Source organism: Phaethon lepturus, unplaced genomic scaffold (assembly GCF_000687285.1).
Source record: "Phaethon lepturus isolate BGI_N335 unplaced genomic scaffold, ASM68728v1 scaffold782, whole genome shotgun sequence".
In the NCBI taxonomy this organism is placed as follows: Eukaryota; Metazoa; Chordata; class Aves; order Phaethontiformes; family Phaethontidae; genus Phaethon; species Phaethon lepturus.
Window position 1 is genome coordinate 98,997 of NW_010522366.1, and position 15,948 is coordinate 114,944.

The 15,948-nt window shown below is 41.1% G+C and overlaps 1 protein-coding gene across 1 annotated transcript in view; it reads right to left on the reverse strand.

Annotated features, from left to right (window-relative positions):
- AGBL4 (ATP/GTP binding protein-like 4) overlaps positions 1-15,948 on the reverse strand; it is a gene marked incomplete at both ends in the record, with an annotated part of 120,119 nt that overhangs the window by 93,150 nt on the left and 11,021 nt on the right. Inside the window, one exon of the mRNA XM_010281770.1 lies at positions 1,826-1,940. Coding sequence (XP_010280072.1) covers positions 1,826-1,940 — 115 coding nt within the window. The remainder of the gene's footprint in view (positions 1-1,825; positions 1,941-15,948) is intronic.

Consider the following 15,948-nt stretch of genomic DNA (forward strand, 5'->3'; position numbering starts at 1 on the left):
ATGTGCTAATCTGAACAAAGACCAAAAGAGATGAAACAGACTTATCTAGCCAATCACAGACAAGCCTCAGAGTTAAATTTTCAAATACTAGCAACTGATCCTTAGAGATTTTTTTTTTTTAATTCACACAGAAAATTCAAGCAAATAAATTGTGATGTGTTTGTGGATTTTGTATGAGCAGGAAATAAAGTGTTTGCTGTAAATTATTCACTCAGCACTAGTTAACTACAATGCACGCACATTACTAAGCTTTTTAATATTCTTCTCAAGATAATAGGTAGCATTTTGCTTATTACCCTCATTTTTAAGTTATTAGTTACATTAGGCCTTTTGTAAATAAAGTGAAGAATTGCAAGAAAATCAAATGCTCTTCCAACTACCTCATTAAAAGTCTCTTTAGTTCAGGAGGGTTGAAAATTCTGCATATCATGAAAGGCTAAAACAACAGTATACCATTGGTCTCAGTAATTCCAAATGAATTCACATGCCCTTTCATAATACCTGCGTTCCCAAAAGGCTTCTCAAGTTATGAGCCATATGCATGTCTGTAAAGCTGCAAGTGTCTCAAAAAGTATAAACAATAGTGCAGGAGAAAAACCTACAGAGCAAGTGAATTTATGGAAATTATGGAAAACAACAGCTACTTTATTACAACTGGGTTTACCTATGTGCAGGGCACTGGGAACAGAGTAAAGCAATGTAGTACTGGATTCTAGAGCCATTTTAGGGCTTTATTCCTGTAAGGTGACATAACTTTTATGATAAATTCCTAGTGCTGTCAGACACCATTACTGCAATATCGCTCCCTGGTTTTGGATTTCCCAAGAGTTGAGAGAGTATCAGTGTGTCCTCAGAAGTTTCACTTATAAAACATGTATATAAGCACTGTTGAAATCACCCACGCAATTCCCTGCTCTTTCAGTTTAGTAAGTGGCAAAGCACAGGAGGGCTAAGAAGCACATATCACAACAAAGAACAGAGCCAGCAGCACCAGTTTCAGCAGCTTCTAGCTTCTTCCTCAGTGGTCTCCTCATCCACACAATAACCTGGTCTTATTCTGCTTAGCAATGCAATACCTAATTAGATCAAAGCTCAAGGTAGCCTGGCTACAGAGTGTATTGTGTTATTTAGTCTTGCGCTGTAAGCAAAACCACATACAGTATTATTACATTTCTCAGGGGCTTCTCCAGAGAACTATGTGGTACATGTAATTGCCCCCACAAACAAATCATCAACTAATCAACTGCTTTTCATTATCACCTCCAGGAGCACATTTATTTTGTAAATAAATGCATTAAGAGCAAACAATTTTAGGTAAAACAAAAGATTATCTGAATACATTCTCAATAGAGGAGGTGGTAAAGTAGTAATTCAAATACTAAAATGAAGCAAAATTAGCATAGGGTGGAATGATTATTCCATTCCATGTTTCCCTATCTATTACAGTACAATAATAGACTGAAATCTGTGACTTTAATGGATGATCTGGGTAGTTGAAGGGAACTGTGATTGACTGACACATTTACATAGAGGCTGATGAGCAGCATAATGAATGCATTTATAAAACACATCTAAGGTCTAACTCTAAGCTGCCTAACTCCCACACCTAGAGAAGGCTTGCTAGATACCCTGCTGTCTTGGAGAGTTGCTCTCTACCTCCTGAATCAAGCAAACTTGCCATTGATCCTTCCTCAATGGGAACTTCAGGAAGCATATGGCCACATGAGGAATGAATTGAAACAAGTCATGTAAGATTCAGTGGCAAAACAGTGCAGGATGTATAAAATATACATAAAAATATGCAGATTCATACTCCACACCATACCTGTAATTTCCTAGGTATACTCCATCAGGATTGAGCATGGGTGCAATCTTGAAGACCAGGTGGTCTCTCAGTACTTTCGCGATAGGATGCTGGCTCACAAGGAAATCAATTATACCTGAGAAAAATGAAAGCAGAGTTTGAAGAGGGGTTTTTATGACATTAATGATTTCCAGATATCTGAAATTTCACATATAAAAGATTAGAGCGATCATTCCTCTTGGTTCCTGGCACTGCTCCTGCTTCCAACAGAACAAACCACTTGCAATCGCATAGCACCTGCCACCTTCTAAAAACTCCAGAAATAAGAACTTTAAGGATAAATACTTTAGTCCATCCTCATAGTGCAAATACAATATGGCTACATTATCAGACACAGTCAAGCTTCCACAGAGGGAAAAGTTACTGCTTATCAGCTGAGCCATAATAACAAAACGTTTCTCCTCCTAAGTGGTGAAATGAAGTAAAACCTACTAATTTAAGCCTAGCACCTTACATATCCAGCATGCATACATGGGCACATACTGCAGCTCAGCTCATGAGTGGTAATTTGTTGAGCTGAGACACCTCAAATTTGTTGTATATGCCCAGACCTGCCCTTGACATATAAACACAGAGTTCAGACCATCTGCATGTATAAAGAGGTATAAAATGCCTCACTAAAATTGGGAGAATTACATAAGCTCTGCACCAGGCACAGGGAAACTGTGGGATTGATAGACTGGAACTTATAAGGTCAGATTCTTCACTCACTCTACACTGTACTGTCGTGGTTTAGCCCCAGCCGGCAACTAAGCACCACGCAGCCGCTTGCTCACTCCCCCCTCTCCCAGTGGGATGGGGGAGAGAATTGGTAAAAAAAATCATGGGTTGAGATAAAAACAGTTTAATAGGACAGCAAGAGAGAAGGAAACAACAACGATAACAACAATAATAACACCAACAAAGGGATGTACAAGAACAAGTGATGCCCAATGTAGCAATTGCTCACCACCCAGTGATCGATAGCCCGTCCCCGAGCAGCGATTCCTGCCCCCCCACTAACTCCAGTTTATGTACTGGGCATGATGTTGTATGGTGGGGAATATCCCTTTGGCCAGCCTGGGTCAGCTGTCCTGGCTGTGTCCCCTCCCAGCTCCCCGTGCACCCCCAGCCTTCTTGCTGGCAGCCCAGCACGAGAAGCTGGACTGTCCTTGACTGCTCAGCAACAACTCAAAACATCAGCACGTTATCAACAGTTTCTCATCCCAAATCCAAAACATATCCTCACGCTAGCTTCTGTGAAGAAAACCAGCTCTATCCTGGCTGAAACCGGGACATACACCCGTAAAAACCAGAAGTAACTGCACCTCATCAGTGAAGTTCCTTTAATGTAAAACCAAAGCAAGTGACCGGGGAACCAGACCCTAAATGCCCTTCCTTCGGGCAGAGTCACAGCACCAGACCCACAGGAGCTCCTGCCTCTGGGCATTGTGCTGAGGGAGTGACTAAACATCTCCTTGCTCCGAGGCCGGTGCTGGGGCAGGAGGCAGGCAGTCTGATACTTAAACTCATTGCTTACTCCTCCATTGAGTTGGTACTGACAGAAACAGCTTCCAGGGAATGGATGTCGAGATAAATTGAGTTCCTGTGTAATCTCAGGACACCTACAGACAGATCATGACAATTTGCTATTTATTGTAAGGTCCATCCTGTGAAGCAGGAACCATTTACTGAATTTCCCCAGAATAAATCAATCGCTAAGCTCTAGTAACAGGATAAAATTAAGCAGAGAAAAATTAGGGCTGATCATGAGTAAAATTTCACTAATGGCGAGCTCTATTAGACTGTGGAATTGTCTCTCCAGGGGAAGAGTGGAATCCTGTCATCAGAAACGTTTAGCACTGGACAGGGCAAAGCCCTAGGGAATAGATATAACAAGCAACAATTCAGCATAGAAGAGATGGCATGGGCTAACTAGCTGACTTCAAAAAAGCTGACTTTAGACCTGATTTTTTGTGATGCAATCAAAATCCTTAAAAAGAAACTAAAACTTGGGTACATGCCAAGTTAAACATCCTTGTTTATAGCTTGGCTGAAACATACATTAAAGATGGGACCAAAATCTCACATTCTGTACAGCTCCTTCATTTAGCCTAGTTCCTAAGGCCCATTTTGTATTTCAAATACTAACAAACCTGAACCTACACTTCTGCTGGAATGAATTCTAATTTGCTGAGGCACATGGGCAAAAATGAGGCTTCTGATATGTCTATGATGACCAAGGTATAACTGAGTCTAAACATCAGCAATTTTTTCACCTATTAGTGACTAATCCTGAAGAAGAAAAAATCCCCTTCTGTATTGAGGTCTTCCACTTGAGAACAGACTAAAGCTCAATTTCTGAGACAAACTAGCATATACATAATTATATTGCTGAGGAAATGTTTCTGCAATTACCTCCTCCCAATGAAGGAAACCGAACATTGATCTGCTTTTTGGCTGGTGTTGTGTCTTTTGTTCATTATACAACAGCAAGAACATGAAGAAATGACAGGGACACAGTTGGGTCCTGAATAACCAGGTTTCCTAACTGGATGCAAACATGAAAGGCTTAGCTATGTTAAACTGCTGCTCTAACTGTTTTCTGGCAGTGTCTAAAACATAATCCACAGTATGCTCACCTGGAGAGCTCAAAACTACTTAAAGTGATACAACCCCATACATAGTCTATGGCTTCTCAAAACACTATGCTGGTTTTAGTTTTAAAGAGCTTGCAACTAGACTCAAAACATCACATTAGTTTGTGTTTTCTAAAACACTTGGAAGAGTTAACTATTCAGAAATCAGTATGTCCAGAACATACTTTATCTTAGGGCAGGTATGATCTGTCAAAGCAACCACAATAAAAGCGGCATAAGTATTGCATTGTGTACACGATCATCACTTCACCGAAGACCTTGGTGGAATAGTTTTGCCATGAGATTTGGCAGTGCACCAAGCATGTGCTTGTGACAGCTCTTCTTACAGCAGGCAGGACTGCAAACACCTCAGGGATAACACGACTGCTTTTCATTCAGGAGGTAACAGAAGAGCCCAAACTCTCAAGCTTCGGTCTAGCTGTACCTGTGCCAGGGAAGAGGCTTGCCCAGGTCCTGCTCAGTTTGCTCATGTTATTGATGCAACCTCAGTCACAGAGCTTGGCAAAGGCGTCTTGGCAACTAGAAGCTACAGTTTTCAGCTTCATGCAGGGAATTATTATTCCCTAACCAAGAACTTGCTGTGTATAAACACATAATGGGTGAGCCTCTGCTCTGCATGGTTCACTGTTGGACCAGGCACACCAAACTAAAGGAAAGAGACTGACCTTGGGCACCCAGCAGCATGCTAGCAAGAGATCCAGCATTTCCCAATGTACCACAATATATTAGGGGGTATTTCAGCCAGGTTCACCCAATTTAAAGAGATTTACTGTATTTTCTTATTTAGGAGACAGTTAATTAAATCTGAAGAAGTCTTACCCCATGATAAAAATACAAAACAAGAGTTCAAAATGACTCACAGAAGTCTCACCTGGAAGTAAAGACAGTTCCCAGAAAAATAAGAAAACCATCAGATGAAAGCATATATCTACATATACAAACCTCAATATAAAATTATTGTAAGCATCTAAATATTCAATACAATTAGCAAATAGCTTTGTCTTTCAGAGGAACCCAATAGTCTCAGGATCAATAACATTTAAAGTAAAAAGACAGCTATCAGACTATTAAAAAAATACCACTGCAGAGAATTTGGTCCTCCTGTTAATAAATCAATACAAACTAAATTTTACAGCTTCTATAATCAGCAAGAGACATATCAGTGTATCTCATTAGGCCAGGGTTAAGAATTTGGCAGCAACCAAAGCCCATTTAATATCATTTACTTCAAGGCAGACATGGCAATACAACAGATGCCCTAATTTATTTGTTGATCTTTGTATTAAAATAACAGTTTGCTGGTAAACAGGAAGGGTAATGATGCCAGTCACCCTTGTTAGTGGCTAATAATTGCTTAATTTGTCCACTAATTGACCTGTGCTACTGTTGAAGCACTGGATCGTGTTGCAGGGCATGAAGTAAACAAGGCCACTGTAATGTTACTTTAGAGAATGACTTCTGGAAATAGAACTACTTATTGCTATAAATTTTCTCTTCACAGATGAGCAGATTAATTGGTCTGCCAATTAGTCTGCTATTAAAGAAAAAAAGGGCTGCCCACAGATTGGTTGGATCTTCGAACTGCAGCCCCAGTTTGGGTCAAATGAAATAATCCAATCTGAGTCAGTCACATCAGCTATGAAAAATAAGACAAATATTATTTAAAAATGAATCTGTGTGCCTAGAGATGAAGGAAAATAGTCCAATAACTAAGTATTAGCTCTTCAAATGACTTTAAAATAAAACGGAGAACATGGTGAAATGGGCCTACTCAGGCGCTTTATAGTGTGTAAAAGTTCTTCAATTAAAAGAAGCAAAACAATATATGTTATTTTCATATCATCCTTTCTGGAAATTAAAATCATTATTTTTCAAATAACAACATGCAATTATAGATGCTGCCTGGAACCAGAACAGCTCAGAAATCAACATTCAGCCATGACATAAGAAGAGGCTTATCCATAGTGTACTAAAAATCAACCAAAGTCTTTACATTAACTTCAAGGAGTTTTCCATAGCTGTGGGGGAAAGGAAAGAATCAAAAACAAGGATAAAGAAAAACAATGCTGACAACTGTGAGTCATTAGATACACAGTCACAATGGCTCCAAAATTTTAGCAGTTTTTTACCAGTCTTTCTTGGTAAACACAGCTTCAAGGAAACTGTGATAAATCAGGACCAAATCTCTACTCTGATTCACTTCTCTGCTATTACTCTTTCGCAAGTCTAAATGTACTTTCTCAAATTTCTCTCGCCTTCTGCAGCTCCTCACCTCTCACCTACTCCAACACCAGATCCTGTAGCATCTCTCCACCTGCCCTAATCCAGCTCAAATTATCTATTGGTGCTTCACAAGCAAGTTGATCCTTCCCTCTCCCATCACGTGTCAAAGCAACCTTCTCTGTTCACATGATTTCCATTGTTCTGTGAGGGTGTTTCCTCAATCAACAACCTTAAACTCTCATTTAAACTTCCTGCCATCTCAAGCATGACCTCTCCACATTTGCTCCTTCCAAAGAAAAGCCTGTCTTGCCTCCTGTTCCTCCATTACTGCATCCTTTCACTCTCATCCTGACAATATGTTTAATTATATAACTACATAATACATTTGCCCTGCTCCTATTACTGAAAATCTAATCACCACAGATCCTAATGCAATATGGCAACTGCTAATGCAAACATGCCCTGGACTGTGTCTGGTATATGCCAAGAAATAAGTGATTTATATTTTCAGACCCATTTCCTAACACTGAATAGCTGCTGGTATCCTGCAATCAGCTCACCATAGCCTGCAGATAAAAGAGAATGTAACAATTAAGATCTAACAACAATAGGATATATTCATGGGAAAACAAATACAGCAGAGTCCTGAATGCTTATATAACACTATTGAAATGTTCTGTTAAAGGAGATTGAAACCAATGTGAAAGACACTACACTTATGCTTTTGTGGAGAGTAGGAAAGCAAAAAAGTGGATTTGGGATTTTTGGAGAGAATTTTGATGTGATGGTGAAAAACAAAAAAATCAGATGATAGGGCCAAGCAGCTACAATATTCTGTCTCCACAGAACAAGTACAGAACAAGCAGTAACCAACAGCAAGACACTGCTGTGTCACCATTTGTCTATGAAGGAACTCTCTTTTGGCAAAGGGGCCCTTGTCTGTTCAGCCTTTGCCCTTTCTCATGGGGTTTCAGGAACAAAAAAAAAACCAACAAAACAAAACATGGAAAAGACAGGTGGACACCCTTCTCCATCCTGTCATAGTGGGAAAGGTGTCACACTCACACTGAACCCTACTTAGCAATGCCATACCAGCATGGTCTCTACAGAACTTACACCCGTGCTTTCAGTGCAGCCCCCAGCACAGGTCAATAGACAGAAATGATCCAATAATGTCTTAGTCTGAAGTGTTTCCAATATTCAACACAACAGCAAGGAAAAACAAAAAGGCATGTGAATGGTGATAAATGAGCAGAACTGACTCACAGCAGGATTATTGACATGATCTAACATCATGCTGTCACTGAAATTATCCCTACAAAAGATTATCGCATAGGGTGATCCATAAGCACAAGAACATTGCAGATGCTGACTCTGCGCCTTCTTACAGTGCTACTCCTCTTCTTAATGTGTAAAAACGGAACGACAAACTCAACTGTTTTTTTTTCTTTTTTAAACTATTTTTAGAAACATGTCTGGGGCAGGGGGGAGCGCGCAAGGGGGTGCACATTGATTCTAACATCAATACAGAAGGAATGTATAGATTTAGAATGCTTTATTATTTGGTTTCCTTGTCTTTCCAAAGGTTCCTTTGGAACCCATGGCAAAAAACAAAGTTTATTTCATCAAAATTATGAAAATAATATGGGCGATAAAGGAGCACTGCAAAACTAAAACAGGCACCTGGTTACAGTATTAAATGAAGGAAAATTAGTTGCCTGAAGTATATCAGTCAGTCGTTTTCAGTTGCCAAACCTGATGTATATCTGCATGCATATGCCCCTCTCTGAGTAGTTACTGCAATTAAGCAAGACTTAAGGGAAGATCCAGAACACTGGCTGTTTTTCATTAACTCCCTCCCTGATCATCCTCAGTATGCACAAAAGTGCAAGGGAATTGCTTGCACTCAGAGGGGGATGCAGTACCATGCACAAAACCTTAGTGAGTATTCATCCGATCCCGCTTTTCAGCTCAGCCTCTACTCATCCTGTTTCCTCTGTGCTGATGCTCAAATTTCATCTAACCTTCTCCCAGGACAGGCTCAGAGGGGGCCTGCACAGGCCTGTGGGTGCCACATGTCGAAAAACAATCAAATTCTTAGAAAATGCAGAGAAGTTAACAATTTTTCCCAGTGGTTCCCATGAACAGGAAGCTCTCAAGGGAGACAACAGCTAAACAACACAATTACACATGACAAAACACATAGGATCCAGCCAAGGCAGGCGAGACAGCATTAGGAAGGATGCAGCAGGTGAACCAGATACATTCCTGGTTATGGTTCATCTAAAGTGTCCCCACCTAGACAACCAAATAATTCCGTGCTAAGTAAGATCTCGTTACTTGAGAATGATTGGTTAAAAGCACCCCAAAAAATCTTTAGGTCCTGTGATCATTCAGTTGTTTTTTTTTTTCTCTGCAACCATCAGCACTATTGTAAAAAAACAAAACAGAACAAAACCACCACAAAAAAACCCCAAGCAACAGTTAAGTCCCTGGTGGATTGGACACATGGCCCCATCTCACCTATTTTTAAATAACTTTTAATCAACTTGAGACAGAAAAGTTGCACACCTAACTTTAAGGATTCAGCTGTGATAAGCAGATTGATTAGGAGCACATCAAGCTATATTATGGCATATTTGTTCTTTTATTTACTGTTTACTCATCTATTCTCTGTTGTAACTCTATGTGTCTTCAAAACACAGGATTAAAAGCAAGGGAAATCTCAAATAATGGGATAAAATGAATGTGCAGGAAATGAATGGGTGAATTAGATTACAGCAGATGAAACACTGAGGTCTCAAATGCAAAATGCATGGAGTTTATTTAATTTGTTACTCTTTTAAAATGAAAATATGCTCACTGACTTGAATTAGTAATTCGCCTGTTTTAAGATATGTTAGGCCATTACAGCTAGGTCTGTTTCCAGAGCAGTGAAATAAATGGAAAACAGCCAGTCTCCCAGGGAATGCACAAACTCACTGCATTTTGCCAGCCCGGTGAAACAGTGCTAATGTCAGCTCCAGAGAAAACTGTGCTTCTGCTGTAGGGGCTGCATGCAAAGGAATTGGTAATGACTAGCAACAAATACTTAAAATGGCAGAGCAAGGCACTATGGATTTTAACTCCAGTTTTAATGTGCATGGTAAGCACAGACAGTAATTGATCTAAAGAACGCTTAAAAAGTTATTGTTCCTGACCTCTCCCTCCCTCTCTCCTCAAGTTAGCATAGGGTTCCACAAATAATTAATATGGCATTCAGTGTGGCTGAAAGACAAATCCATGTGAAGGAAGGAAGAGGTGGGAACAGCAGTCAAGAGCCTCCCAGGTGTGTTCTGCCAGCACAAGAAAGACTGCTCCGTCAGTCTCTGACCTCAGTCGAGGCATCCCTGCCTCTCACCTCCATCCCATCCCTCCAGGTTTCTCAGATATATTCTTTTGCGTGTAATGATTTGAGGGGACTGAAGTTTCTGCTGGAGGACAAGTGTGCGACAGGCCTCTTTAGACAGACCACAGTTTGTAAAGAAAGTGAGTAGCAGTTGTCTTACCGCATCACAGTTCTATAATTAAATAACACTCCGGCCACTCTGGTACCCAAACATTGCAACTCCTTTCCAGAACACCCAATAAAGTTTTAAAAATCCTTCTCACACTCTTGTATGGGTACAGGAGACACTTCTGCCGTTACACACCCAAATAACATTAATATAGAAATTCAAGTAGGATTCAGGAATACCTTGCCATAATAAAACATTCTGGGACTACTGGATAATAAGATGGACCATACGATGCCACTAGGCAAACCTTCTTGCCCATTTCAATGTGTCTGCTGATGAAGAACGGATGGGACAGGCTGGGATGGAAAACACCCTGTGAATGTGTTTCTTTACACTTATATTCCTTGTTTTCACACAAAGGAGGTGCACTTACACGATCTACCTTTCATCTGCACTGATTATGCCACTCTTTTTGCTGGATGTCTACATTTAGACCATGAAAACATTGCCTCAAAACTCCAAACAGTTGCAGACCATGGTGCTCCAGATGTGTTTCAAGCAGGGAGACAATGTAGAGAAAAGGATATGACTGGAATAGAGTCAGCCACAAATCAACAGTCTAGAAGTAGAACAAATTCAGTGCAAAAAGTTGGTAAGTGATGAGTGTTTGGAATTTCCTATGTATTTTTATGAGCTGTGGCTCTTTCCTCATAAAAAGATTCACATCTGCTTTGGAGGATATGTGACTGCTGGTGCTGGGCTGGAGCATAACATCCTGATTCAGTACTGAAAAGATATAGATATACATTGCCAATAAAACATAATTAAATTTGGCATTCCCAGAGACTAGGATGTGGGACCAGGAGCCAGAATGACTGATCTTAGTTTCTAGCACTGCTGATTTTTGGCAGGTTGCTACCAGACCCTGCTATTTTAATATATTCAACTTGAGATTGCAATGGCCAAATTTGCAGTGCAACAAAGCTAGCATCTTTGGGGCCAAAACCAGCAGATGGTTTTTTTAAACAAACTCATGAAGCTCATTGGTGCTGACTGCACTTGGAAATGTGGCAAGTGGCAACAAAAAGGGTTTGCTAGCTGTTGAGCAAGTTCTGAAACTTTTCTGTTCTTACCCAGCTGCCACTAGAGGAGATCTGTGCCACTGACAGTCTATTCCCTCATCCCTCTGCTTCAAAGATAAGCACTTTCTAAAAAACAGCCCTGTAGAGGTCAAAATGGAAAGCATTTTAGTAACAGAGACAACCAGTATTGCTGGTCACTTCAGAAATGCAAGCTTGAGTACCCTCAGCTCTGCTGTCATCCTTTCTTCCAAAGAAAATCCAGGAGCATTGAAACTGTTCCACAAATCATAGATGGTGCTCAGCACCTCACAGGATCACCTGGGGGGGGGAGCAAAATGTAGTATTTAAATTTTGACTGTTAAAATTGTCAACCAAAAAAGAGAAAATTATGCTTTTTGTGAGGGCAAGTCTAGCTCCTACTTGAAAGTTCTCCAGGTATTTTACTCTAGCCAGCACCTGGTCCTGCATGAAAAAATAACATTACTAAACAGACCTTAGTGGATGATGAGATGAGACCACAAGAATTGTCTCATTATAAAAGACTACTTAGGTCATATTTATGTAATGTAGTTCTGATAAAACAATCTTCTAGCATTATTTGCTAAGCTTAAGATTTGCTCTGATGCTTTGGCAGCTTAATAGCTGGAGACTCCAAGGAACCAGCAGTTTGAGCATTCCTCTCATTTGTTGGAACCAGCAATGTATAGCCTCAGGACTCATTTTGATGCCATTGATTTGGATTGTGGGTCTTTTCAGACTTTAGAAAAAGACATAGAACAACAAAAAAACCCTAGATTCTCAACAGCTTCAAACTTGGGGGTTCATGGCAGCAGCAGGCTGCTTGAACACTTGATCAGAGCACTAGGGTGATAGTGACACCATCTACATCATCCCATTGCAGCTCTGAGCACATGGGACTCGTACGCTCTCTCCAGCAGCACCTGGTACTCACTGTGAGTCCAGGTGGTACATCAGGTTAATCTCTCCCATTATTTCATGGTATCTGGTCTTCCTATTCCTTACAGCAATGAGATCCCCACTAGCTTCAAAAAATTAGACCAATGTTGGGCAGTAGAACGAGGCCAAGGCTAGATTTGTCTGGTAAAAAGTGCAAAACTGAACAGAGGAGAGCAGACTGCCTCCTGATCTCTGCAGTGATGAGCACATACCTCAGCCACTTTATCACCCTGATGGCTGATGTAGCTTGCTTAGGTACAAACTAATCTCCCCCAGACCCAGAGGGCAGTCATACAGTTCTTCAGTAGGACTGACACAACAGCAAAGACCTGTGGAATTGACTTGAAAGAATGTGTCAGGTTGTCAAAGAGAGGATGTGTCAGCAGGAGTATACAGCTGCTGCAGGATTGCCCGAAGGGTTCATAAATTCAGTGCACAGCACAGACTGAGAAGGTGGCTTTATTGGTTGGCTTTGTTTTCTTTAATTTTCCTAATATGCTGTAAGGAGCTTGAAGTTCTCTTTGCATCAAAATGAGCCTATCAATACTCCCTAGATGTTGCTCTCTTTTCCTCCTGGGAAGAAACAAAAGGGTTCCTGGAGAAACACTGTGGGGATCAGATGATCTCACTTTATTAATGACTTACTTGGGATTTATCAGAATCATTCTAAAGATGTTGCTTCAGAAGATGATGTGTTTGGTCATTATTATTCAAAGTCTGTCCTCCCCATGAGTGTGAGTCCTCCAGACAGCTCTAAAAACATTTGCTGGATTATGGCCCTCAACTTTTACAGAATTAACTGATGTTAAATACAGCTGAGATTTAAACCTCAGAACTGAACAGAAATATGCAGATGTCACCTTCCCTGATGTGCAAGACAAGAGGGTTGCAACCCAGAAAAGTGGCTTGATTGCAAAGGGGGGAAAAATAGAGACAAGAGTAGAAAGATCCTGAATGTATGAACCAGAGTTAAGCAGGCAAGTACCTTGGTAGAATTAATTCAGGCATCCTTGGACTCTTTCCTGTTACCCTTATCGACTTACAAATGATCTTTTCACCATGGCCCTGAAGGGGAGTTTCAGCTGTACGCCAGTGCCTCATACAGCACTAGCAAAGAGGGGAGAAAAATAGAAATGGAAAATGCCTTCATTCTCCAGTTTTCTACTTAGGGCTATAAGGGTCTTCCAGGGAAAAAGAATCTAGAACATTGCGTTATTGATGCTCCACCCTGGAGCAGCAATACTCTCTTCCCCTCCTTGACAACTGGACACGTGGTTGTCCGAAACCTGTCCAGGGCCAGCAAGGAGACTGCACCACAAGTGTATCATTTCCAGAGAAAAGATTCCCAGCAGAGCTTTATAAGTGATAAAAAGAAACTCTTTTATGGACCCAGGAAGGACTAAGCAGACACTGTTCTACTTGGGAAACTACTAAAGATTGCTGTACTACAAGGAATAGCCAGAGAGGATGACGCTTCTCCTTTCAAGCCTTTTGCTGAACTGTTTCACCAGGACTCTGAGCACTCGTTCCCTATGCCCAGAGTTACCTTTTCACAATCTCGCAGCAGTGCCTTTCTCTGGGGACCAGGAACCTTTGGGTTTTCAGTGTGCTTATTTAACAAAGGTGGGCACTGGGAATGGAGGGATGGACTAGTTTTACTTAACACCTCCCTTGAGGGTTTGTCATTTTTTGTGCTGTTTTGCATGTTCAGTAAGCACAAGCAAGCAGTTGCATTGTGCTCGTAGTCTTATGGCATTAACTGTGGTAGCAATAAGAACTATAGAAGTCTTAAGATGGATAGATCAGCCCAAGCAAAGAATGTGTTATAAACTAAGAAGGCAAAAGGTGGATTTCTCTGGAGGGAGATTGAGGATACATTTACATATGAAAATCTAATACACAGTGAAAAAGAAAAAGGGCATTACATAAATAATGCTAGGGAAGAAATGAAAAATATGTATTTTTAAACACATTCTAAAAATGTATTTCAACATCTGCAAATGTGTTGCTCAGTCAAGCACAAACCCTGAAGCAATAGGTATGAACCATACAGGTATGGTTCACACATACACATACACACAACATACACATATGGTATCACACACCAAAGCTGTGTGATACAGAGACCAAAGGGGCACTACGGAAGGTCAGACACAACTATCCTTTCCAGTTTCCTTCAGCTGTAGACTGTTGCAAGAGTGTATTGGGGAGCATCTCTATTAATTTGCCTTGACCTTTAATAACATGTAGGCACTTGCGATTGGCCATTGTCACAAATGGGCTACTCAGCTAGACAGACTCCTGGTGCGACCCACTGCCGGTATGAAAGCACAACATGCATTACTGGAAAGGAGAAAGGGCACATGGGGGAAGAAGGTGCCCCCATGGGTGATGTAATGCCCTAACACTCTGGGTCTCTCAAGAAGACACACATGTGGGGCTCAGAACAAAGTGGGAATCTGAGCTGAGGAGCTCAGGGAGAAGCATGCATTGCATTTTTTTGTGCTCCAGCTTAGAAGTTTAGTCCACTGAACTGAAGAGAAGACCTGAGGTGTCCACTCCTCAGGACTGAACCCCACCTCCTCACCCTACTGGAGCTGCTGCTTTGTGATTCCTATACGAAGATGGCACATACATAAATTCCCCAGATCCTAACAATGGCAGCTGACAGCCTGCCCCTATAGGAAACCTGAACAATTATTTGCCCTCAGTTCCCCTGTGGGGACAAGTGATCACTTTCTGGTTATTCTTGATATGTGAAAACTTACACTAAACCATTTGTGATGGCACCTTTTGGCTGCTTCATTGATTTCCACTTTGCTAGGTTTGCAGTTTATACTGCTTCACTTTTATAGTCTTCTCCTGTCCTTCCATTCAAATCAACTAAAAAGGTGCAAGGCAGCTCGCCTGTTTCCACTCAAAGTCACTTGTAAGACTCCAGTAGTAAAGCAGTGCACAAAGTCCACAGGCACTATGCAATGCTGGTGTCACCCAGTAAAGCAGCACTTCTGAAATGAACAACCATCAGATTCCAGAAACAGAGAAAGAGAGTCTTGTTAATTCAATAAAGAGCTACTTTAGACTTTCCTGTGGTTGCCTTCTGGTCATGACAAAAGGCGAGAGTGATATCACAGCTGTCTTGCTCTTCCCAAGAGGTGGCTACCTTTCCCCTGAAGCTAGTGTGAGCTCTCTGCTTGCTCTGGGTTTGCACCTCAGAGCGACATCTAAACGTACTGCACAAGCAAAACCAACAGCATGTGAGACAAAAGTAGATCTGTATCCATTTCCCCCTTGATACATTCAAGTTGGTAGTAGAGGCTCAGCAGTTCTAATCAGCATCAAAGAATAGTCAAAACTGAAATGGAACACAGAAGTCCATTTGCACAGCAAAATCTGTAACTTCAATCTTGGCAGACAATGAAAGCAAGGACTGTATGCAATACCTGAACTACTTCTGGGTGACTTATGACCTGACCAGACTTGGGAGGGATGGGGGGAGAGAAAAAAAAGTGTGATTTATTAAACAAAAAACTAATCCTCTGGGAAGATCTGATGGACAAGAAAATGCTGGCTGCATCTGAATTTTCCCCCCTTGAATGTGAGATGAAAGTTGTGTGTCTGCAAGTTGCTTCCAGTGGTGCTGAAGCAGACTTGCAGTATAGCTACTCGTACTGGGCTTCAGCAGG